The sequence below is a fragment of the Gossypium hirsutum genome, chromosome A13 (assembly GCF_007990345.1).
Source record: "Gossypium hirsutum isolate 1008001.06 chromosome A13, Gossypium_hirsutum_v2.1, whole genome shotgun sequence".
NCBI lineage: Eukaryota > Viridiplantae > Streptophyta > Magnoliopsida > Malvales > Malvaceae > Gossypium > Gossypium hirsutum.
Window position 1 is genome coordinate 31,851,710 of NC_053436.1, and position 25,663 is coordinate 31,877,372.

At 35.7% G+C, this 25,663-nt stretch overlaps 1 protein-coding gene across 2 annotated transcripts; it reads right to left on the minus strand.

Annotated features, from left to right (window-relative positions):
- Positions 1–256: 256 nt before the first annotated feature.
- On the minus strand, positions 257–2,356 carry LOC107903421 (PLASMODESMATA CALLOSE-BINDING PROTEIN 3). 2 transcript variants are annotated; one of them, XM_016829461.2, is made up of 4 exons: positions 1,822–2,356; positions 1,440–1,682; positions 1,329–1,359; positions 257–851 (listed from the first exon to the last, which is right to left on the minus strand). In XM_016829461.2, exons 1-4 carry the CDS (start codon positions 1,871–1,873, stop codon positions 611–613), a joined length of 567 nt encoding a protein of 188 aa, XP_016684950.1. In that variant the 5' UTR covers positions 1,874–2,356; the 3' UTR covers positions 257–610. The 2 variants fall into 2 exon arrangements, with proteins under 2 accessions (XP_016684950.1, XP_040940245.1); XM_041084311.1 differs by having other exon boundaries at positions 257–848; positions 1,822–2,327.
- Positions 2,357–25,663: the final 23,307 nt, after the last annotated feature.

The window sequence follows — 25,663 nt, forward strand, 5'->3', positions numbered from 1 at the left end:
TATACTATTAAAAGAAAAACTCAACAATTGTAAAAACATATTTTAAAAGTAAATTTTAGGTACACTTAAAATGAAAAATAACATTTTATTTTGTTATTTATTAAAACTAAAAACCCATAAATACAAGTATAGTTTTTTTTTGAAGAAAATAGAAAAAGAAATAAGAATACTTCATGGATACTCAATTCTTTTGGTGTACCTGTAAACCGAAAGAAGTGGATAGCTATATAGGTAGCTCACAAGTCACAATCTGGAATTCCAGAACATAGTAAACAATTTTCATTAATTTATATAATCTACAACTAGGTCATGCATTAATTGCACATAAAATCTCAGTAAAATTTTGACGGTCCACACACCATTACACATCAATTCAACAAAGTACACTTATTTTTTTATTAACCAAATTTCCATTAAAAAAAGTGCCCTCTCTACATATACAAAAAAAGAGAAAGAAAAAAAAAAGAACAGAAAAAGTGCTACTAGGGGGATTCGTCACTAATAGATGCTCCCATCATGCACACCACAGACACCAATGGTCAATATTTGCTAAGCCAATACCAAAATCTGATCAAATCCCCCTCCCCCAAAATCCCCACTTTCAAATTCTTCAAATCCAAGATAACCCTACAATGCAAAGGGTCATAATAGCAAAAGTGAAGAAAAAGTTTATATTCTTTATGAAAAGACCCACAGCATTGCTTTGATCATTGAAGCCGGTTGCTGTTGTCCCTGTTGGACCTAAGGTTGTCCCTGCACCACCAAACACTGTGCTTGGAGTCCCTGTGCTTGAGCCAGTGGTGGTTGGTGTGCCGGTGGTTGTCCCAGTTGGTGTGGTCATGCCTGTGCTACTGCAAATTAAAAAAAAAAAAGTAAACCGTGGTTGATCTAAAAGGGAATCAATCTTGCTGTGAAAGCAAATTGGTAACATGACAAAATGTCCAACAAGAAGGAATTAGTAAAGTTTAAAAAAAGACAACTAACTTTTACAAATTTCAACATCATGGCAGCTCATTTTGCTGTTTCAACAAAGATGCTTTTTCAAGAAATCAAAGAAAGATAACATCAGAGAATAGTTTATGAAAAAGTTTTTTTTTTTTTTGTTAAAAAAAGGTTCACTGAAATATATTAGAAAGGAAACTTCCATGGATGTAAATGTGATTCAATAAGCTGAAAGGTTTAATCTTAATGCTAAACTGGGTTGGTTCAAGTAGTTGTTCAAGTACTTGTTAACACCCTGGCTAGCATTAGCAATAATTTCATTTTATAGATGATTTGTAAGTATACTTTCAGTCCTTCGGCATAAAGTTTGATCTTAATAAGCATACCTAGAGGGAAAGCTGCAAGTAGAAGCAATATCTGCAAATCACAAAGAAAAGTTAGAGAAAGTTCAAAATGGAAGGAAATAAAGAAACAAAGCAAGGGCTTAAGGGAGTTACTTGAAGGAGGATCGGCACTAACAGTAGCAGTGCCTGAAAAATCACAGCTTCCTTGTGCTTGACCTTTCTTTTGGAAATAACTATTGACAGCATAGTTGCAGTGATCTTTCACAGTGTTGGGGTTATAGCAACCACCTTTTTGTAGAATTGCAGAACAATCAGCTCCAGCTCCACAAGCATAATCCAGGGTCTTTTGAAGAGCTTGATCCCCTAACCCATCTCTACATAAGCAATAAGTAGCACCTACACATACACAACACACAAAAATATGTCAACTTTTTAACAAACTAACAAAAAAAACCCCATCTCTGAAATCTTGAGTTATGGTGACTCAAGTTGAAAAAAGAAGGGAAAAACACCAAAAAAGAAGCAAAGAACTTACTTGAATGGCCAGTCATGGCTAAGAACATGAGTAGGGAGATTAAAAGAGACATGATCGATGATGATGCAGAGATTTAGAGAGGAAAAATAAAGAGAAACCAAAGACAGCACAAGAGAAAATGGAGAGTTCTAGACAGAATATTAAGAGAAAAAAAAAAAGAAAAGAAAACGGTACGACGGTGGGTAGAGGTAGTGACTTACTGGTGATAATGGTATGGTGGGTATATGATATGATATATAAGCCTCTTTTTATTACAATAGTAAGCCTTAAAAATAAATACACCCTAAGTGCTGCTGTGGGAAACTGAGCAAAACAAGACTTTAAAAAAAAGGGGGTTTTGTCATGTATTTGAGTGTTAAATATTCATTAATATGAATTTACAGAAGCATTGTTTTCAGATTCTCAAACGGTCATAAACTCAAGTGAAGGTGAAGGATTAACCGCATCAACAGGTTTAGGTTAGGAAGAAGGGAACTGTGAAAGTGGAGGAGTAAGAGAGGGTCCTACTTTTGGGATCCATTTATCAATGTGCTGTCACCACTCTGTGCTATTCATATTCTTTCCCTTTTATTTTATTTTTTAAAATTATATAAAACAGATCTTAATTTTATAATGTGTACAATTATAGCAGTTTATTTTCATTGATTATAGATGCCTAAGTTTTCTTTCTAATTATGCTCTACTCCTTACATTCAACACCAAAAATAAAATATTTTAAAATTTATTCTCTATTTTAATCTCAATTATTTAGTTTCTCTTCAAGTCTTGTCAACGCCTTATATTAAAGTGGATTATGTAGTATTTTAAAAATAAAAAAATTTAATTCAATCATCAATATTACATATATGGCAAGTCAAATAAACAAATAAAAAATTTTGAATTTGAGATTGTAAGATTTTTTATTTTGGTTATGTTAGAAGTGGACTGTTCCACAGATTTTTATGTCAAGTTCGATAATAAAATTATTGTTTTAGTTAATATTTCTATTAAATTTTTTTAAAGATTAATAGTTAATTTTAACTAAAAATAATAATTAGTAAATTGATAAAATATATAAATGTTGATAATTTGATGTACCATTATGATTAAAAAATTAATTAATATATATAAGTAATATATAACCTTGTAATGTACACAAACAATATAAAGTTGTTTATACAGAAATTTTCAATAAATGAAAAAAAAATATAACTATTAAATATTAAATTTAAAATAATATAAAAAATTTAAATATATATATGGGTGAGTCTAAGATGGGTTTGAGTTAGCCATTTCAAATATGAATTAATTTGGGCAAAATTTTAAGTTCATATTTCGAGTTAAGCCAAGCTTGAGCAAATATAAAATTTTAAGCCCAATATATGAACACATCTAAAGACAACATAGTTGCGATTTGAGGGTCAGTTTATTTGTAACACCCCGAAATTTTGAATGTATGTCGTTAAGTTTTGTCAATAATTAACAATTTGCTTTAGTGGTTAATGTTTTACTTGCACATTTGAAATCGGGGGTTCAAGTCTTTCTTTTTGAATTTTGCTATTTATTTTGGTTTAACCCCAACTCTTGTTTTCTCAACTTAAGTTTAATTTGATGCGATTTTGTGTTAAGAATGAGTCTGCTGGTTCAATGGTTAAGCATTTGATTATTTCCGGCCTTGAGTTTGAGTTTCTGCGTACGCATTGAAATAGTATTTTTGCACTTTCTAGTAATTAGTTTTATTTTTAAAGTAATTTAGTTTCTCTCAAAATCTGTTTTTCTTCGACGTTCTTCTTCTCTAGGTTCTGGTTACTGTTTTTCTTCTTCTTCTTCTTCTTCTTCTTCTTCTTCTTCTCACTTTTGCTTTTCTTTTTACTTGTCACCGTGATTTTGCTATCGAATTAAATTGAAGGTTCTACGTTGTTCATTGTTCAATTGAAGGGGTTCTTCATAAGTTATTCTTGTTGTCTACTTCTAATTCACGAGGTTCCGTCTGTTCTATTTGAGATTGAGTATTCATGTTTATTACTTCAAATTTCTTAATAATTACTTCAGTTGTTTCTTTTTAAGCGAAGGTGTCGAGAAGAGTATTCCTCCAGCGATTTAGTTTCAGTCTGTGACTGTTTGTTTATCGGTAAGCATTAGTATGTTTTAGGGAAGTTTTGCGTCGAAGTTTTCAACATAGACAATTGAACACTATTTTGTGTGATTTGTCTTGATTAAAATTGTGAATTGAGCAATTGGTTGTTGATTTAGGATTTGAGATCACTTATATCGTTTCTACATCGAAACTCTATTAGGTCTGAAACAGAAAACCAAAATTTCTGCAAATTTTGATTGCCGAAAAATATGGCGGTCGACGTCACACGGCCGTGTGTGAGGCTATGTAACTCACTGTTTATAAATTAGAGTCACACAGGCCAGGGATATGGGCCTGTGTTCAGGCTATGTAACTCACTGTTTGTGAATTAGAGTCACACAGGCTATAGACATGAGCGTTTGTCCAGGCTGTGTGAGATATATTTAGAGTTTTAAGTCACACGGGCATGCGTGTAGTCGTGTGCTAGACCGTGTAAGTCACTATTTTGATCCACATAGTTGTGTGCCTGGCCGTTTGTGACATAAAAAGGGCCACACGGGCATGTGCCAGGCCATGTAAGTCTACATAAGCAAGTGGGCCAAAGTACTGAAATTTTTCTTTAAAGTCGTAAGCATCGTTCGACTAAAATGTAGGCCTTCTGTAGGGTCTGTATGATCTGAATTAGACCGTATAAGTCGTTATCCAATGATTTGAGATTGAGTAATTGATTATCATAACGTATACTGAATGCGATGATTGTTAATGATATTGATCTATACTATCTAATTATGAACTGTATCTGGATAACTGTGTGTATGTCCTTGATATTTGACATCTATAATCTGCATCTGCATTGGGTGGAAATTGTGTAAAAGAGGAAGTGATCTGTTCTGGTTCAGTGGTTAAGCCACAATCTATATATGAATCTGGTGTTTTATCGCAATCTGATCTGGCAGTTAGTCTACAATCATGTTGAACATGTCGTACTGACACTATATGGTGTGTAGGGCTGGATGGGTATTAAATACCTTTTATGGTGTGTTGGGTTGATCGGAGATAGTGTGTAACGGATAGGGTAGGAAAAATACATCTGTTTTTTTATATGTTCTCTATCTAAATTTGGATTGTTCTGTCTTCCGTCTGATCTATTGAGACTGTACTAAATATCCTCTAATTCTGATTTTGAACACAAATTTGGGAATTTACTGTTATATTTATGATTCTGTTTGAATTTATATCTGTTACACACATTGAGTTATCAACTCATTTTGTCTGTTGACTGAATTACAGGTAACTCACAGTCTTGATCGGGTCAGTGTAGTGGAATCTCGGTCATTCTGCTTTATCATCTTTATGTTATCAGTATTTTTAGTATTTTCTTCGTATTATGACTTTTAAGACTATTTTTTTATCGACTGGGTTTATGATCGTTTATAATTTGTTAGACAGTTTCGAACTGTTTCAAACTACGTTTATAAAAGATGATTTTTCTTAAAAATGTTTAATGTAACTCTTTAAACTTGGTCTTAACGTGTAGACCAAGTATAGGGTGTTACATTTAGTGGTATCAAAGCTAGGTTTACAACACTTGGGTTGTATTTCTAGGCTCTTATTTTGTGTTAAAATGGATGTAAAATGAAAAACTTATTTGAGTAACTCTGAAAACTAATTTTTTTTAAAAGATAAAGCCTCTAGCATTGAACCTGTAAGTACTTCTGCTTTAGTTATACTATTTAGCTAGAAAATACTTTAGTAACTAAATTTGTTAGTTTCAGATAAAAGCTATACTATGAATTGTAAAAAAAGACATCTAATGAGAATTTTGAGCTGATCTGTGAACTTATGGTATTGTAGATAAGTGAGATAATGAGTTCGCGCAGTAGTCGTGGACGTGGTTCTCATGGGCGTCATAGGCGTCGAGGAAGAGCTCGAGTAGAGTCATCCTTTATGGGCAATATACCCAATCTAGAGACTAGCAAGACAGTTGGTGCTCCTACTGTCGAGACTAGGTTTTAGACTCCGATAGCCAGGTATGACGTGTTGTCCTAAGCTATGTTGCGTATGTTAGAGAGAGTCACCGGGACCCGCTCTGGATCTGGTGGTTGAGGGTCGGTTACCGAACGACTCCGGTCGAATGATGCTGTGTTATTTAGGGGTTTCAATAGAGTCGTCCCTACAATGGCTGAGTACTAATTGGAAGCCATTAAATGCATTATGAATGACATTGACTGCACTCCTGCTCAAAAATTGAGGGGTGCCGTATCTCTACTCCGAGATGAAGTGTATCAGTGGTTGTTGACGGTTGAGCAAGGCAATCAGCCCAAATAGAGTAACTCAGATTTTTCAAGAATGCTTTCCAGAGTAAGTACGTGGGAACGAGCTATGTGAAGGCTCGTAGGCGTAAGTTTATAAGCCTGGTTCAATGTGAGAGGTTTGTGGTTGAGTACGAAAGTTTCTGAGACTGAGCAAATATGCTCGAGCTTTGGTATCGATAGATTATGATAAAAGTGTGTAGCTTGAAGAGGGTTTGTGATATGACTTGCGAGTTCTGATAGCTCCTCAAAAGGAACGAGTGTTTGCAGCCTTGGTTGACAAGACGAAGATAGCGGAAGAGGTAAAGCGCACTAAGTGTGAGAGGAGAGACCGTGAAAGAGGTCAAGGTAAGGTTAAGAGGGATTCGAGTCCCTCTAGATCTATTTAGCTCCGTAAGAAATAGGCAAGGTTTGATAGGCCTCTGAGGGCCAAGACACCAACTGCACCAACTAAGATTCAGAACTGTGGTGACTGTGGGAGGCACCATCCAGGCGAGTGATGGAGGAATTTAGGAGCTTGCCTCCGATGTGGGTCAATTGAGCACCGCATTCAGGATTGCCCTTATCGATTTGATTAGGTTCTCGCTTCTGCACAGCTCCAGCTCTGGGGCCCATTCAGCCTCCGAGAGTAGCTCAACAGCCACCTAGAGGTCGTGATTTGGCCAAGGGTGGTAATGGTTCTGGTAGAGGTCGGTGAGCACTGGGTAGAGGTGTGAGTTAGATTGAGGCATGATAGCCTATTTTGGTGTACGCGACGAGGCACCGTGAGGATAAAAATGATGCAAATGTTATAGCGAGTACATTCTTTATTCATACTATTCCTTACTTTTTTCTGATTGATATTGGGTTTACACATTCATATGTATCTAGTACTATATTTGTGAAATTGGGTATTTTCGCTGAGTGTACTGCTAAAGAGATTTCTGTAATTAGTCCTTTAAGTCAGTCGGTTTGAGTTGATAAGATATATAGATAGGTTTTGTTAGAGATTAAAGGCATTGTGTTTCTGGCTAAAATTTAATAGAATTACCGTTTGGTGAGCTCGATCTAATTCTAGGAAGGGATTGACACATGTAACACCGACTCCGTTAGATTGTTCCTTTAAGAGGGATACTTTGAGAAACAGTGAGGAAAGTGAGATTATTATGATCGGTGAGCGTCAAAATTATCTCTCTAATGTGATCTTCACCCTTGTATCTAAAAAACTAGTTCGAAAAGGTTGCGAAGCATACCTAGCCTTTCTATCTGGTTTTATTTCTGCAAAGCTTTCTGTTAGAGATATCCGTAATGTGAGCGGCTTCCCAGATGTCTTTCCTGAGGAGTTGCCAGGTGTACATCCAGACATGGAGGTTGATTTCGGCATTGAACTGTTACCAGGTACTGCTCTGGTGTCCATTTCACCTTATCGCATGACACCTAAGGAGCTTTTGGAGCTAAAAGCTCAACTTTAGGAACTTTTTGACCGAAGGTTCATTAGATTGAGTGTAACACCCTTAGTCCGTATCTGTCACCGAATTAGGGCCACAGAGTGTTACTAGAGTGTAACATCATACAATGAACATTTAGTTAACATTAACAATTCATCACATAAATCATAGCAACATCAACTAAAATCATACATACGGTCCCTTTTACGAGCCCTCGAGGCTCTAAAAAGACATTAGAAATGAATCGGGACTAAATAAAAAACATATGAAAATTTACAAAAAAAGTTAAAAATTTTCAAACTGCAGAAGTCACGTGGCCAAGAGACATGCCCGTGCTTTAGGCTGTGTGGGCATTCGAAATAGGGACACACGGCTGTGTTCGTACCCGTGTAACTAACTAACTTGGGCCACACGGCAAAGCCACACGCCTGTGTGCCAGGCCATGTGTTAGGCCATGTAATGCCTGCCTTGTAAGCCTTTGAAAGCAGTAGGGGACACATGGTCATGTCGCTTGGCTGTGTGGCACACACGGTTGAGACACAAGCCCATGTCTCTGCCCGTGTGGACAAAAATTAGGTAATTTTCAAGCCTTTTTTCTTACCCAAATTCATACCACTTATATAAGCCAAAAACACCTATAATCAAGCACCCAAAACTCATTTAACATATGCAAAATTCAAACTTAAATAACCTAAAACTAACCATACAACCAATATGCCAAAATGACACATCAACTTCTACAATCAAATTTATCTAAACAATTATCCAATTCATTCATGTCCAAATCATACCAATTGGACAACCATAAAGCCACATTTGACATATTGTTCATACACCAAAATATATACGCAATAAGTACCATTATTATTATTTGCATACCTATCATACATCTTACCAATTAGACCAAAACCAACTACATTCAAAGCTACCATACCATTTCCATCAACATTTTCTTACCATTAACTTAACCACACAAAATACCATATAATTTTAATTCCATACCAACTAGTTCATCAACCAAAATAACACATATACAAGCCACACATAATGGCTAAAATCATTAAACAAAATGCCGATACATGCCATTATAACCATGACTCAAAATCGTCAAAATATACCGACATAACCAATGGATAGTGTGATGGATCTCAGAAAACTTCCAATCTAAATGAGTTTTTGATTAACTAGAAGCACAAAAGAAATAACATAAAGTAAGCATATAATGCTTAGTAAGTTCGTAATTTATAAACAAAGCTTACTATTTCAATTTATAATCATAAAAACAATTTGAGATAATCTAACATGACTTGGCATTAGCCTAAGCAACAACAACCTTTCAAGTTAGATAATCACATAGCTTGGGAAATCATCTCAAAACATCATAGCTTTTGTACACACTACTTATAAGCATTCATATTTTCAAGGATATGACTAAGCATATTTCAAACATCATCAACTCATACCTTTTCATACTTTCATAGCAACACTTATTGAAGCATTTGTCGAACCTTCCCTTTTTTATACCCGTTAAACCACTAGAATAATATTGGATATGCAGGAAAATCGCATAAATGCATATGGCTAAGCATATTTCAAACATCATCAACTTATACCTTTTCATACTTTCATGTGGTCGAGACAACTACTATCTCATATCTCGTATCAATGCTCTCTCTCGAGCCATAAATGGGTCTGCTCACACAAGCTGTCAGTCAGGACATAGCTACACGATGCTGCTTATACTAGCTGTCAAGTAACCGCAACACATGCTGAAAACCCAGCCACCGGTAGGACGTACAAGACCAGCGCCCGAAACACAGTAACCCCTAATGAATCGAGCAAAAACAACTATAACAGCCCAATTTAGACCCTAAGCAGAACAGTGGTTTTGGGACCATGAATCTGAGTTAGAAAAATATTTTAAATTTTTTTCTATGTTTATTTTGTGTGAATTTATATCTGTGAAATTTTCATGATTTAATTTTATCGTTTGGGTGTCCGATTAAATAAAAGGACTTAATCGATTAAATTAAAAATTTGGTAGTTTAATGTATAAGGGTCAAATTGTTAGTGGCTTTCTAAATTGAAACATTTATGTTTCAAATAACCCTTTCGAATTAGTGATGGCCGAATGTACCCTTATTAAGCATGTTTTTTTTTATTAATTTTAAAAGGGCAAAATAGTAAAATATGAAATAATATATGAATAATAAAACATAAAAGCTTATAATATGGTTTTATAATATCATATTTTGACCAAAACTAAAACAAAAGAAAAGAGAAAGAAAAAAACCTCGTTCGGCCATTCTCAAGCTCAATCAAGGTACGAGTTTAGCTCGATTTTTTATAATTCCTACGTTTTTGAGATCGTTGCTTCGAGTACTACAAAACCCATGCTTAAATTTTTGATTTTCGTGAATATTTTGAGTTATGCCATTATTGAGAGCTTGTGATTTTTGTTGTTTGATGATGAAATATGAAAGATATGTTTTAGATTAACCTGTTTTGTATTGGAGTTTTTGATAATTTTGAGTAATTAGGACTAAATTGAAAAAATAATAATTTGAGGGACTAAAATGTGAAATAAATGAAATATATCGACTTGTATGAGTATGGGTAAAATTCGGCCCAACATGGGTATATTGAAATTTTGTATATTTTGTGTTTTGTGTAATAGAGACTAAATTGTAAAAAGTGTAAATGTTAGGGGTAAAATGGTGATTTGCCCATTTATGTGTTTTTGGACTAAATTGAATGAAAATGTGTTTGAATGAGCTTAATTTGAATATTTTTAGATCAAGAACCAAAGAAATCAGATTTGAATCGAGGTAAAACGAAAGTTGTCGACTAGCTGCCCTATTCTATTTTGTATCGTCCGAGGTAAGTTTATAAGCAAATAGACGTATTTAATTTTAATTAAATGCTCTGTATACATGCTTAAATGAAATGTATGAATTTATATATGCTATATCCGAATGTGAATAAGCTTGGCTACTATATTTTCGAATTCATTTCGATCGAGTTACGACGTTCGAAAGCCCCGTATGAACCTTAGGAATAGTTAGGATACATATGTAATGACATAGAATTCCGATATACGTGTGCGAGTAAGACCATGGCATCGATATGTGATTCCGATATATGTGTGGGAGTAAAACCCTGTCTGGGATAGTGGCATTGATATGTGATTACATGTAAGACTATGTCTGGGACGTTGGCATTGTACAATATATGTGATTATCCGAGTGTCCTATCCAATTCCGAATGGTTCATCGGGAAAAGACAAGTTGTGTTCGAATGTGTAAGATAAGATAAAAGGCCAGGTACGAATTGGCTTGTTGTATATTTAAAATAAGGTAAGTGAGTAATTTGGTACTTATTTCAAATTATGCATAATGCAATTGAAGGTTACATGTGAATTAGGTAAGTGTACTCGGCCTTGTGAATAGTATTAAAATGAGTTTAAATTATATGCATGTATGAATACATGTATTTGGCTACATAACTAAAATGCATATGAAATTATATGATGACACATGAGTTTGTGTATTTGTGTGCATGTGAACTAGGTTGATAATAATTATTTGGCTTCGAAAGTTAATTGATAATGGGATAACATGGCGATATAATCATAGGGTCAAAGTGACAAATATGAATGAATATATATATGAAATAGATTTTATAGGTTTGAATCTAAGTGTTTTATAATAATGTGTTTTGGCTTAGTTTAATTAATTGATGATATTTTTGGATTACTCATTTGCTTATGACTTAGTAAGCTATAAATAGCTTACTTTATGTATATGTGTGTTTCTATTTTATAAGCTTTGGAGTCAAGCTACCAGCTCGGGGACTGTCAGCAAAGTTTCATCACATTCTCAGCTATTTTGGTACCTTTATAAGTCAAATCTGAATTATGGCATGTATAGGTTGGGTTGCGTTTTGAAATGATGAATGATATGAAATTTAGAATTCGATATTAAAAAATATTACTAGCATTAATGTGAGTAAATTTTTGAATTATAAAATGTAATGCATATTTGTAAGAACTGTGATATGATTAGTAATACTTTATAACCCTAGTCCGGTGACGGATACGGGTTAGGGGTGTTACATTTTATTGGTATCAGAGTTACGGTTTAGTCGGTTCTAGGGCTAACATAGCGTTTGTGAGTCTACCTGTACATGCCATATTATATACTGCGATAGTGTGATGACTTCTGACATTTAACAATGTGTTTTTGATGACTTTTGACATTTAACAATGTGTTTTCATATAGTAAATAGATCCTGACAGAGCTGTAGTTGATGATGTCGAGAGTGTAGCATCTGCTCCTGCGCAAGGGACAGTGCCAGCTGATTCTCGACCGATTTTGAGTAACCAGGAAGGAGAGGCTAGACAAGCCTTTTACCAAATGATGAATGACTAGTTTACTCAGTATATCCGGACTAACCTGGCCGCACAACAACCTCCACCCCGACTAATCCATCTTCGATGCCTGCTGTACCTCAAGTAAGTGATCCGTTGAGATTATATAAGCCACCTGTTGATAAAATCAGAAAACATAGGGCCGAGTAATTTAAGGTTACTGATGATGATGATGTTGAGCGGGCTGATTTTTGGCTTGATAATACTATCTGTGCATTTGATGAGCTGTCCTATACCCCAGATGAGTGTTTGAAATATGCCATATCTTTGCTTCGAGACACAGCATATCACTGGTGGAATACTCTAGTATCAGTGGTTCTGAAAGAGTGGGTTAACTAGGAGTTTTTTCAGACTGAGTTCCGTAAGAAATATATCAGTCATAGATTTATTGACCAGAAGCGTAAAGCATTTCTAGAGTTGAAACAAGGTCGGATGACCATGACAGAGTATGAGCGAAAATTTGTGAGACTCAGTCGGTATGCCCGAGAGTGTGTTTCTACTGAAGCCATAATGTATAAAAGATTTAAAGATAGGCTGAATGAAGACATTAAACTAGTAGTTGGCATACTTAAGATAAAAGAGTTTGTAGTACTGGTTGAGCGAGCCTGTAAAGCTGAGGAGCTTGGGAAAGAGAAAAGAAAAGCTGAGTTTGAAGCTAGAGATGCACGTAAAAGAACATCCGATAAGTCATTTTAGTCGGCACCAAAGAAGTTTCGAGATGATTTCAACTGTTCTAAATCCACTTCGGGTTATTCTAGACGGGATCAGAGTAGACCACTTATGAACTTGAGAGCTACCTCAGTAGCTAGTGTGGGGAATGTTAGATTAAATCAACTCGAATGTAAACATTGCGGCAAACGACATCCTGACAATTGCAGGTTGCATGATCAGGCTTGTTTTAAATGTGGATCATTGGATCATTATATTCGTGATTGCCCAGTGTTAGCTGAAGAAAATCCAGTGCAGAATATGAGATCGGGAAATACTGCAGCTCGAGGTAGACTACCCAGAAATACAGGTAATACGAGTGGCAGTCAGAGAGGGACTAAAGATACAGTAGTTGATCTGAGGCACGTGCACCTGCCAGAGCCTATGCTATTCGCGTACGAGAGGAGGCTTCATCCCTAGATGTTATTATTGGTATATTCACTCTTTATGATACTAATGTAATTGCATTGATTGATCTTGGTTCTACTCATTTGTATGTGTGCGAGACATTAGTATTCAGTAAGACTTTGCCTGTTGAGTCTACTGAGTTTGTGATTAGAGTGTCAAATCCCTTGGGCCAGTGTGTTATGGTTGACAAAGTGTGTAAGAATTTGCCCCTTGATGGTTCGAGATTCATGTTTTCCGACTGATTTGATATTGTTGCCATTTGATGAGTTCGACATAATTTTGGGTATGAACTGGTTGACTTTGCATGATGCTCTGGTAAACTGCAAAAGAAAGACTATTGATTTACGGTGCCAGAATGATGAGAGTATTCGGATTGAATCTAATGATCTGAATGGGTTACCAACAATAATTTCTTCGATGTTAGCTTAGAAATATGTGAGAAAAGGTTGCGAAGCTTATTTTGCATATGTACTTGATAGTAAAGTGGCCGAAAGAAACATTGAACCAGTACCTGTTGTATGTGAGTATCCGGATGTGTTTCCTGAAGAATTACCGGGTTTGCCACTTATCCGAGAGGTAGAGTTTAGGTATTGAGTTAATGCCTGGGACAAGTTCGATATCCATAGCTCCGTACAGAATGGCACCTACAGAATTAAAAAAATTGAAAGCTCAGTTGCAAGAGTTGACAGATAGAGGTTTCGCGCGACCGAGTTTCTCACCTTGGGGTGCACCAGTGTTGTTTGTGAAAAAGAAAGATGGAACTATGAGAATGTGCATTTATTATAGACAGCTCAATAAGGTGACTATAAAGAATAAATATCCATTACCGTGGATTGATGATTTGTTTGATCAGTTGAAAAGGGCTACAGTGTTTTCGAAGATAGATTTGAGATCTAGCTATTATCAGTTGTGAGTTAAAGACTCCAATGTGCCAAAGACTGCATTTCGAACAAGTTATGGACACTATGAGTTTTTGGTTATGCCTTTCGGACTTACTAATACACCTGCTGTTTTTATGGATTTGATAAATAGGATCTTCAGACAGTACTTGGATCAGTTTGTGGTTGTGTTCATAGATGACACTTTGATCTACTCCTCTGATGAAACCGAACATGCCAGACATCTGAGACTTATATTACAGACTTTGCGAGATAAATAGTTGTATGCGAAATTCAGTAAATGTGAGTTCTGGTTAAGCAAAATCAATTTTCCGGGTCATGTTGTATCAGCATCAGGTATTCGGGTTGATCCGAGTAAAATTTCAGCTATACTTGATTGGAAACCCCCGAGGAATGTTTCCGAAGATCGAAGTTTTCTGGGACTTGCTGGTTACTATCGACAGTTCGTGAAAGGCTTATCTATGATTGCAGCCCCGATGACAAAACTATTACAGAAAGATGTTAAGTTTGAGTGGTCAGAAAAGTTCCAGAAAAGTTTTGATCAGTTGAAAATCCTTTTGACCGAAGCTCTAGTACTAGTTCAGACAGAATCAGGTAAAGAATTTGTTATTTATAATGATGCATCTTTAAATGGCTTGGGTTGTGTTTTGATGCAGGAAGACAAAGTTATAGCTTATACCTCGAGACAATTAAAGCCACATGAAAGGAACTATCCGACACATGACTTAGAATTGGCAGCTATTGTGTTTGCATTGAAGATATGGCGCCACTATCTGTTCGGTGAAAAATCTCATGTTTATTCTGATCACAAAAGCCTGAAATACTTGATGACTCAGAATGATTTGAATTTGAGACAAATTCGATGGTTAGAGTTACTAAAAGACTACGAGCTTGTGATTGACTACCACCCAGGAAAGGCTAATGTTGTTGCTGATGCTTTAAGCTGGAAATCACTGTTTACTTTGTGTGCAATGAATGTGCATATGGCTATGTCCGAGGATGGTTCGATAATGGCTGAATTAAAAGCAAGATCGTTATTTTTTCAACAAATTTGTGATGCCCAGAAGGTTGATAATGAGTTAATAGAAAAACAAGCTCAATGTGATTTAAATGCTTATTCAGAGTTTTGAGTTGATCCTAATGACTGTTTCAGATTCAGAAACTGAATATGTGTCTCGAGGAATTCAGAGTTGATTTAGATGATTTTGAATGAAGCTCACCGCTATCGGTTTTCTGTTCACCCAGGTAGTACGAAGATGTACAATGATCTAAAACAACTTTACTGGTGGCATGGTATGAAACGAGACATTTCTGACTTTGTTTCGAAATGCTTAGTCTGTCAACAAGTAAAAGCCGAGCATCAGGTACCTTCTGGATTGCTTCAACCGATTATGGTACTGGAGTGGAAATGGGACAGAGTTACTATGGATTTTGTACCTAGATTACCGTTGACACCGAGCAAGAAAGATGCAATCTGGGTTATCGTGGATAGATTAACTAAGCTGGCTCATTTTGTTCCGATTCGTACAGATTACTCACTTGATAAGCTAGCCGAATTGTATGTTTCTCAGATTGTGAGATTACACGGGGTGCCTATTTCTATTGTTTTAGATAGAGATCCAAGGTTTACATCGCAATTTTGGAAAAAACTGCAAGATGAACTAGATACAAAATTACATTTCAGCACTGCTTTTCATCCACTGATAGATGGTCAATCCTAGTGAACCATTCAGATACTTGAGGATGTGTTGAGATGTTGCATTCTCGAGTTTGAAGGTACATGAGAATGATACCTACCCCTGATTGAATTTGCGTATAATAATAGCTTTTAGTCGAGTATCAAGATGGAACCTTATGAAGCTTTGTACAGTCGTAAATGTCATACACCCTTGTATTGGACTAAGCTCAGTGAAAGTAAGATACACGGAGCCGATTTGATTAGAGAGACTGAACATAAGGTGAAAGTGATTCGAGAAAGTCCAAAAGCAACATCAGACCGTCAGAAATCATATACGGACTTCAAACGTAAAGATATAGAGATTTAGATCAGAAATAAAGTCTTTTTGAAAGTCTCACCATGGAAGAAGATACTTAGGTTTGGCCGCAAAGGGAAATTGAGTCCGAGGTTTATTAGCCGTATGAGGTAATAGAACACATCGGGCCGGTTGCTTATAGACTGTTGTTGCCATCTGAGCTATAAAAGATCCACAATATATTCCATGTTTTGATGCTTCAAAGATATCTATCTGAACCTTCACATGTGATTAGTCCGGCTAAGGTTGAGATTAAGCCCGATATGACATACGAGGAAAAACCAATTCGTATTTTGGCTCACAAGATTAAAGAGTTACGAAATAAGAAAATTCCGTTAGTTAAAGTACTGTGGCATAAACACGGAGTTGAGGAAGCAATGTGGGAGCCTAAGGATGCAATAAGAGAATGTTATCCAAACCTATTCACCGGTAAGATTTTTGGGGACAAAAATCCCTAAGAGGGGAGAGTTGTAACAGCCCGATTTAGACCCTAATCGGAACGATGGTTTCGGGACCACAAATCTGAGTCAGAAAAATATTTTAAAATTATTTTCTTTGTTTATTTTGTGTGAATTTATATCTGTGAAATTTTCGTGATTTAATTTTATCATTTGGGTGTCCGATTAAATAAAAGGACTTAATCGCGTAAATTAAAATTTTGGTAGTTTTATGTATAAGGGCCGAATTGTTAGTGGCTTTCTAAATTGAAGCATTTATGTTGCTAATAACCCTTTGGACTTAGTGATGGCCGAATGTACCCTTATTATGCATGTTTTTGGTATTAATTTAAAAGGGCAAAATAGTAAAATATGAAATAATATATGAATAATAAAACATAAAACCTTATAATATGGTTTTATAATATCATCTTTTGACCGAAACTAAAAAAAAAGAAAAGAGAAAGGAAAAAAAAACCTAGTTCAACCATTCTCAAGCTCAATCAAGGTATGTGTTTAGCTCGATTTTTGATAATTTCTACGTTTTTGAGATCGTTGCTTCCAGTACTACAAAACCCATGCTTAAATTTTTTATTTTGGTGAATATTTTGAGTTATGCCATGGTTGAGAGCTTGTGATTTTTGTTGTTTGATGATGAAATATGAAAGATATGTTTTAGATTAACATATTTTGTATTGGAGTTTTTGATAATTTTGAGTAATTAGGACTAAATTGTAAAAATAATAATTTGAGGGACTAAAATGTAAAATAAATGAAATATATCGACTTGTATGAGTATGGGTAAAATTCGGCCCAACATGGGTATATCGAAATTTTGTATATTTTGTGTTTTGTGCAATAAGGACTAAATTGTAAAAACTGTAAATGTTAGGGGTAAATTGATAATTTTCCCATTTATGTGTTTTTGGACTAAATTGAATGAAAATATGTTTGAATGAGCTTAATTTGAATATGCTTAGATCAAGAACCAAAGAAATCAGATTTGGATCGGGGGAAAACGAAAGTTGTCGACTAGTTGCCCTATTCCATTTTGTATCGTCCGAGGTAAGTTTATAAGCAAATAGACGTATTTAATTTTAATTAAATGCTTTGTATACATGCTGAAATGAAATGTATGAATTTATATGTAACACCCCTTACCCATTCCCGAGACTGGGACCAGACACGAGGCATTACCAAACACATACTCGGACATTTTTGAAAAATATAGGTCATAAAATTTCGTTCCAAATTTAAAACCAATCAGACAACATCTTTGTGTCCTTATTATGGGCCTACGAGACCCTAAACATACATTGAGAATGACCCAGAATCAAACCGAGAACTTGAGAAAGTTCTTCGAAAATTTGCTAGGTTAAGCCTCACACGCCCGTGTGGAGGCAATGCACACGCCCGTGTGCTTTGGGACACGCTCATGTCCCCTACCCGTGTGGAATTTATTAAATTTATTTCTTATATCAAACCTACAGGGGTTTTTACAAGGCCAAGCACACGCCCGTGTCTCTGGCCCATGTCCTTCACACGGCCTTGACACACTCGTGTGGTCGCCCGTGTCCAAAAACTCGAGCATTCTATTTATGACATCAGCATGCATTTAGGGGCACACGGCCAAGACACACGCCCGTGTGCTAGGCCATGCCCTCCATACGGTTAAGACACACGGTCGTACCTCTACTCATGTGTTTACTACCATGTGCAGGGGACACACGGACAGACTACATGCCCATGAGGCTATCCGTGTATCACACACGGCCTAGATACACGCCCGTGTGTCTACTCATGTGGACCTTATTGGGCTATTTTCCAAGCCTTTGGTCACCCTCTAACATTCATATCCACTTATAGTTTTCAATAACACTTAACATGGTCTAATTATACTCTTAAATGACCTTAATATGCCTCATTGCATGTAAACCTCATCTCATCGGTTTTTATAAATGCTAGGTTATCCCCTTTATATTAAGGATTTCCATGACTTGTAACTCAATTAAGTTTGGATTGTTATCTTGACTCATTGCCAAATTGTGGCCTAACCACCCCATGTGATTTGGTCATATTATATATGACTAATTGTAACACAACATATTTAATCATCATAAGAACATTGGAACATAACATGCACAATTTGGTAGGTCATAACCTAGTCCAAAATGAGCTAATTCCCCTGGCCATATAAAAGTGAATATGTATACCTTTATAAGCCTTCATATTGTCTAATCAAATGACACATATAACAAAATAAAAAAAGCCCTATACATGCCATTGAACAAAATAGGAGTATCTATATACCAAAGCTAGACAAGATGACAATGTGTTGATTCTCCAACCATCTTCCAATCTTTACAAGTCATCGAACTCTGTAAGACAGGGACAGGAGAGGGGTAAGTATTTACATGCTTAGTAAGCCCGAATAATTGGAAAGTAAACTTACCGATTAATTAGCATACATCCATATTAGGCAATAAAACCAACAAGCATAAAATAGTTTCCTTATCACATGCACTCAATCAACAAGTTAGTCTCATAACAATACACCATATAATTTGTCTTAGATGAGCTCATCATCCAATAGTTTCATTTTTACATCTCATGTTAATCCCATTGAGTTTCTCAGAAATCTCAATGGATTTTCCATTTACCGTCAAGTCGTAAGAGCGATCATCTCAAGTACGCACTCCCGCGAATCTCACATCTTACGGCGGGATTACCAGTCCAGGCTAAATCCCCCATAATATCAACTCATAGGGTGATGTCAGGATTACCAGTCCAAGCTAAATCCCTTGTAGCGACAAACACCCGTAATGAGCTCGGATCTGAATTACCAGTCTAGGCTAAATTCAGACCCTAATCGGATTACCCATCCGGGCTAAATCCATTATGCACACATATTCTTCGAGAGGCTCGATCACTCAAGTAACACCCTTCCGAGCTAGATCCTTTATATATTTGAGACCAACGGATTACCCGTCCAGGCTAAATCCTTTTCTACAACACATGCAGGATCTCAAGTTATATAAGCCATGGTTTATCCATTGAATTTCCCTTTTTACTTCAACCGGGACATTTATTATCATATCATTATTATTAGCACATTTCATGGATTTTCATGCCATAATTATAATCATTTATCATACATTCATAACACATGCAATTAGGAATATTAATAGTTCACTTAAAGTTATTTGAACTAACTTGGTACTCGTTTCGGTTTCGTGTTTCGGTTATTCCAAAACTTTTCGTTTTCCTCGATCGACCTCTGAAATTTGTTCCTTGGGGTCTATAACAATAAAAATGAATCATTAATACCTCACATTATTCTTTTGGAGTCTAAATTTCACCCCGAACAAAACGACCATTTTGCCCCTAACCTTTTACATTATTTATGATTTAGTCCCTAGGCTCGTATAATGAAATGCATGAAATTTCTACTTTACCCAAGCCTAGTCAAAAGTTTTTCCCTCTTATGGCAGCCCACATTTTCCATTATTTCACATTTCTACCACATATTTTGTACCTTTTGCAAAAAGGTCCCTTTAGGGATTTTTCATGAAAATCACCTAGGAAAAGATGTTTAACACACATCCAACTTTCATATTCCTCCATAAATCATCAAATAATAAACATGTCACACATGGTCACTTTACATACATGAACCCTAACTCAAATTATGGGTAGAAATGGAAAGAGTAAGTTGCCGGGATTTCAAAAATACGAAGAACATTAAAAACAGGGCTAGAAAGCACTTACTATTAAGCTTGGAAAACTTGAAAACCCTAGCTATGGAGAACTCCAATTTTTGGCAGCAACATGGACAGAGAGGGCTGATTTTTGGCTTATTTTCCCATTTTATTTCATTAATTAGCCAAATGACCAAAATGCCCTTAAGCCCTTTCTTTCAAATTTTATCCATACATGCCTATTTTTTGTCCAAAAACTTAAAAATTGTGAAAATTGATCTTTAAGGACTTCTAATTAATAATTTAAAGCAACTTCATGCAAATTGCTTCTAGAATCCAAATTTTGCAATTTATTCAATTTGGTCCTTATTTTCCAATTGGACACCTTGCTCATAGAACTTCTTCATGAAACATTACCACATGCATATTTTCATATTCTAGACCTCATAATAATCATAAAACAAATATTTCAACATCGGATTTGTGGTCTCGAAACCACTGTTCCGACTAGGCCCCATTTTGGGATGTTACATTATATATGCTATAGCCGAATGTGAATAAGCTTGGCTAATATATTTTTGAATTTGTTTCGACTGAGTTACGACATCCAAAAAACCCGTATGAACCTTAGGAATAGTTAGGATACATATTTCATGACATAGGATTCTGATATATGTGTGCGAGTAAGACCCTATCTAGGACAGTGGCATCGATATGTGATTACATGTAAGACCAGGTCTAGGATGTTGGTATTGTACGATATATGTGATTATCCGAGTGTCCTATCCAATTCTAAATGGTTCATCGGGCAAATACGAGTTGTGTTCGAATGTGTAAGATAAGCTAAAAGGCTAAGTACGAATTGGCTTGCTGTATATTTACAATAAGGTAAGTGAGTAATTTTGTACTTATTTCAAATTATGCATAATGCAATTGAAGGTTACATGTGAATTAGGTAAGTGTACTCGACCTTGTGAATAGTATTAAAATGAGTTTAAATTATATGCATGTATAAATACATGTATTTGGCTACATAACTAAAATGCTTATGAAATTATATGATGACACATGAGTTTGTGTATTTGTGTGCATGTGAACTAGGTTGATAATAATTATTTGGTTTCGGAAGTTAATTGATAATAGGATAACATGGCTATATAAGCATAGGGTCAAAGTGACAAATATGAATGAATATATATAATAAATTTTATAGGTTTGAATCTAAATGTTTTATAATAATGTGCTGTGGCTTAGTTTAATTAATTGATGATATTTTTGGATTACTCATTTGCTTATGACTTAGTAAGCTATAAATAGCTTACTTTATGTATATGTGTGTTTCTGTTTTATAGACTTTGGAGTCAAGCTACAAGCTCGGGGACTGTCAGCAAAGTTTCATCACACTATCAGCTATTTTGGTACCTTTATAAGTCAAATCTGAATTACGGCATGTATAGGCTGGGTTGCGTTTTGAAATGATGAGTGATATGAAATTTAGAATTCGATATTAGACAATATTATTAGCATTGATTTGAGTAAAATTTTGAATTATAAAATGTAATTCATATTTGTAAGAATTGTGGTATGATTAATAATACTTCATAACCCTAGTCCGGCGGCAGATACGGGTTAGGGGTGTTACAACAACTTTAATTAAATGTAAGAACTTACCTTGATTGCGAACGAGAATTTATGATCAACTAATCTGATAATTTTTCCTTTAATCCAATAATTTTTCCTTTCCCCGATCTAAATCCGTACATTGCTTTACTTGATCTATTTAATCAAATTTAGCTCATTAAATTTCATTCTATTCAATTTAGTCCAAAAATAATATTTTAGGAAAAATTACGCTTTTGCCCCTAATTTTTTAAATTCATTACAATTCTGTCCCTAGCTCATAAAAATGTAAATTCATACAATTTAGTCCACACCCATGCTAGCCGAATATTAACTTAGTCCATAGAAATCCCTATATTTCATTTATTTCACATTTTTACGATGAATATTTTTCTATTTTTCAATTAAATACTTAAATGACAAATTCATCAAAAATTCCTTTACAAAAGTTGCTCTATTATCAAATATTCATTTTCATCCATCAAACATAAAAAACAACCAATATACATTCATGGTAAAAACCTATACTTTTAACAATTTTGCAAATTAATCCCTGGGCTAGCTAGATTACGCTACAACTACTCCAAGAACATAAAACTCATTAAAAACGGGATGAAAATACTTACATGCATGAGAATATAGATTGGCCAAATGTTTGAAGCTAAAAAATGGTAGTTTTCTTCCTTAGGTATTCGGCTAGATGAAGATGGACAAGGTAATGTGATTTTTGTTTTATTTATTTTGTTGATTTATTATTAAATTACCAATATAACCTTTATTAAACATATTAATGGTGTCTATAATTGTCCACTGCTTAAATTAATGGTTTAATTACCATTTAAGGCCACGCATGATTAAATTTCATAGCAATTTAACACATTTTTCTAATAGAACATAAGTTTTGCACTTAACGTGATTTAGTCTTTTTTTATCAAATTAAGCATGCAAACGATAAAATTTCTTCATGAAATTTTTATACGATGCTACTATCATGTTGCAGACCTTAAAATAATAATGAAATAATTTTTTTGACATTGAATTTGTGGTCTCAAAACCACTATTCTGATTTCATTGAAAATAGGCTGTTACATCGAGTGTGTCTTAGTAGCAGTTCTGTTTGTTAATAAGAAAAACAGATCGATGAGAATGTGTATAGATTATTGTTAGCTAAATAAGTTGACAGTAAAGAATAAATATCTGTTTATGAGGATTGATGACTTGTTCAACTAGTCTCGTGGGGCGTCTGTATTCTTTAAAATTGATCTCCGTTCTGGTTACCATCAGCTCAAGGTTAAGGAAACCGATGTGTATAAGAAATACTTTCAGGACTTGTTATGGGCATTACGAGTTTCTGGTCATGCCCTTTGATTTGACGAATGCTATGGCTGAGTTTATGGATTTGGTGAACCAGGTATTTCAGCCATATCTAGATCAGTTTGTAGTAGTAGTCTTTATTGATGTCATTCTGATTTATTCAAAGACTGAGAATGAGCACGATGAGCATCTTTGAATAGTTCTGTAGGTACCCCACAAGAAATAGATGTCTGCTAAGTTTAGCAAGTGGGAGTTCTAGTTGCAAGAGGTTACCTTTCTGAGGCATACTGTGACTATTGAAGGGATTCGAGTTGATCCCCAAGAAAATCGAGGCTGTGATCGAATGGAAATAGTCGAAGAATATGTCTGAACTTTAGAGTTTCCTGGGCTTGGCAGGTTACTCCCGGAGGTTTGTCGAGGGGTTCTCCTTTATTGTATCTCCTCTGACTAAATTGTTACATAAGAGCACCCCGTTTGTGTGGTCTGATAAGTAGCAGTTGAACTTCGAGAAACTCAAATCCATTTTGACACAAGCTTCTATTTTGGTATAGCCTGAATCTGGTAGGGAGTTTGTAGTTTATAGCGATGCTTCGCATGTCGGTTTGTGGTGTGTTTTGATCCAGGATGGTAAAGTTATAGCTTATGCGTCTCGACAGCTTATGTCACACGAGGGCAACTATCCTATGCACGACCTTGATTTGGTTGCAGTTGTCTTCACTCTAAAAATCTAGAGGCACTATCTGTATGGTGAGAAGTGTATAATCGACATTGACCACAAGAGCCTCAAGTATCTATTAACTTAGAAAGAGTGAAACCTAAGGCAATGTAGATGGGTTGAGTTGCTTAAGGATTATAATTGCTGGATAGAGTATCATCTCTATAAGGCTAATGTTGTGGTCGATACTCTTAGTCGTAGAGTGATTATCAATCTGAGAGTGAAGTTCATTCGTCTGAGTTTGTTCAATAATGGGAGTTTACTAGTTAAGTTACAGGTTAAACTAACCTGGGTTGTCTTTAGTTCTGCGTTTGTGTCAGGTTGAATCAAGTGAAATTTCTGATTTTGGATTGAATAGCAATGGGGCTATGTGTTTCAGGGGTCTGATTTGTGTGCCTAATGATGTGGAGTTAAGGCAGTCAATTCTACAAAAAGCGCATAGTAGCCCTTATGCTATGCATCCCGGTGGGAATAAAATGTCTAACGTGTCAGAAGTTAATGCTGAGCATCAATTGCCTTCCGATTTACTATAGCCAGTTAAGATTCCCCGGTGGAAATGGAAGCGTGTGATAATGAATTTTGTTAGTAGGTTACCTTTAACACCCGCTAAGAAGGATTCAGTTTGGGTAATCATCGATCGATTGGCCAAGTCTACTCATTTTCTACTGTCAGGACATATTACTCGGTACTGAAGCTAGTTAAGCTGTATGTTTTTGAAATTGTAAGACTGGACGGAGTTCCAGTGTCGATCATCTTAGATAGGGATCTACATTTTACTTCTCAATTCCGAAAGAAGCTTCACAAGGCAATGGAAACCCGATTGGATTTCAGTATTACGTATCATCTTCAGACAACCTCAGCAGGTTATTCAACTTTTGGAGGATATGTTATGGAGCTGTGATCGATTTTTGGCGCAATTGGGGGAATTATTTGCCAGTGGATGAGTTCGCATATAACAACAACTTCCAATCTAGTATTCAGATGGCACCTTACGAGGCTTTGTATGGTCGTAAGTGTCGTACCCCTCTGTGTTGCACTAAGCTAAGTGAGAGTCGAGTTTTGGGTCCCGAGCTAGTTTTTGAGACCAAGAATACAGTTAAATTGATCCGAGATTGTCTTAAGTCCACTTTTGACCAACGAAAATCATATGCAAATTTAAAGAGAAAAGATATCGAGTATTCTGTAGGTGATTAGGTGTTTCTGAAAGTTTCTCCGTGAAAAAAGGTTCTTTGGTTCGAACGTAAGGGTAAGTTGAGCCGAAGGTTCACTGGACCTTACCATATTTGAAATGTGTCGGACCTGTCCCATATCAGTTAGAGTTACCTTATAACACCCCTTACTCATGCCCGAGACCGAGATTAGGTACGAGGCATTACCACTTGCAAACAAATCATTCTAGAAAAATGGATTATAAAATTTCGTTTCCAGATTAAAACCAATTAAACAAAATCATTTTGTCCCTATTATGGACCTACGGGGCCCAAATCATACATTATTAGATGTCCGGGACTAAACCGGGGACTATAGAAAATTCTAATAAAATTCCTAGGGTTATGACTCACACGCCCGTGTGAAGGCAAAGCACACGCCCGTGTGCTTGGGGACACGCCCGCGCTCCTCACCCGTGTTCAATTATTGGATTTATTTTCCATTTCAAACCTACAGGGGTTTTCACACGACCAAGCACACGCCGTGTCCTTGGCCCGTGTCCCTCACACCATCTAGACACGCCCGTGTCATCACCCGTGTCCAAAAGCTCAGACATTTTGTTTATGACATCATCATT

Coding starts and splice junctions, on each gene's coding strand:
- LOC107903421 (XM_016829461.2), bottom strand. CDS start 1,873: ATGTCTCTTTTAATCTCCCTACTCATGTTCTTAGCCATGACTGGCCAT. Junction 1,683..1,821: donor AGCCATGACTGGCCATTCAA/GTAAGTTCTTTG, acceptor GTGTATGTGTAG/GTGCTACTTATTGCTTATGT. Junction 852..1,328: donor ACTTGCAGCTTTCCCTCTAG/GTATGCTTATTA, acceptor TTTAATTTGCAG/TAGCACAGGCATGACCACAC.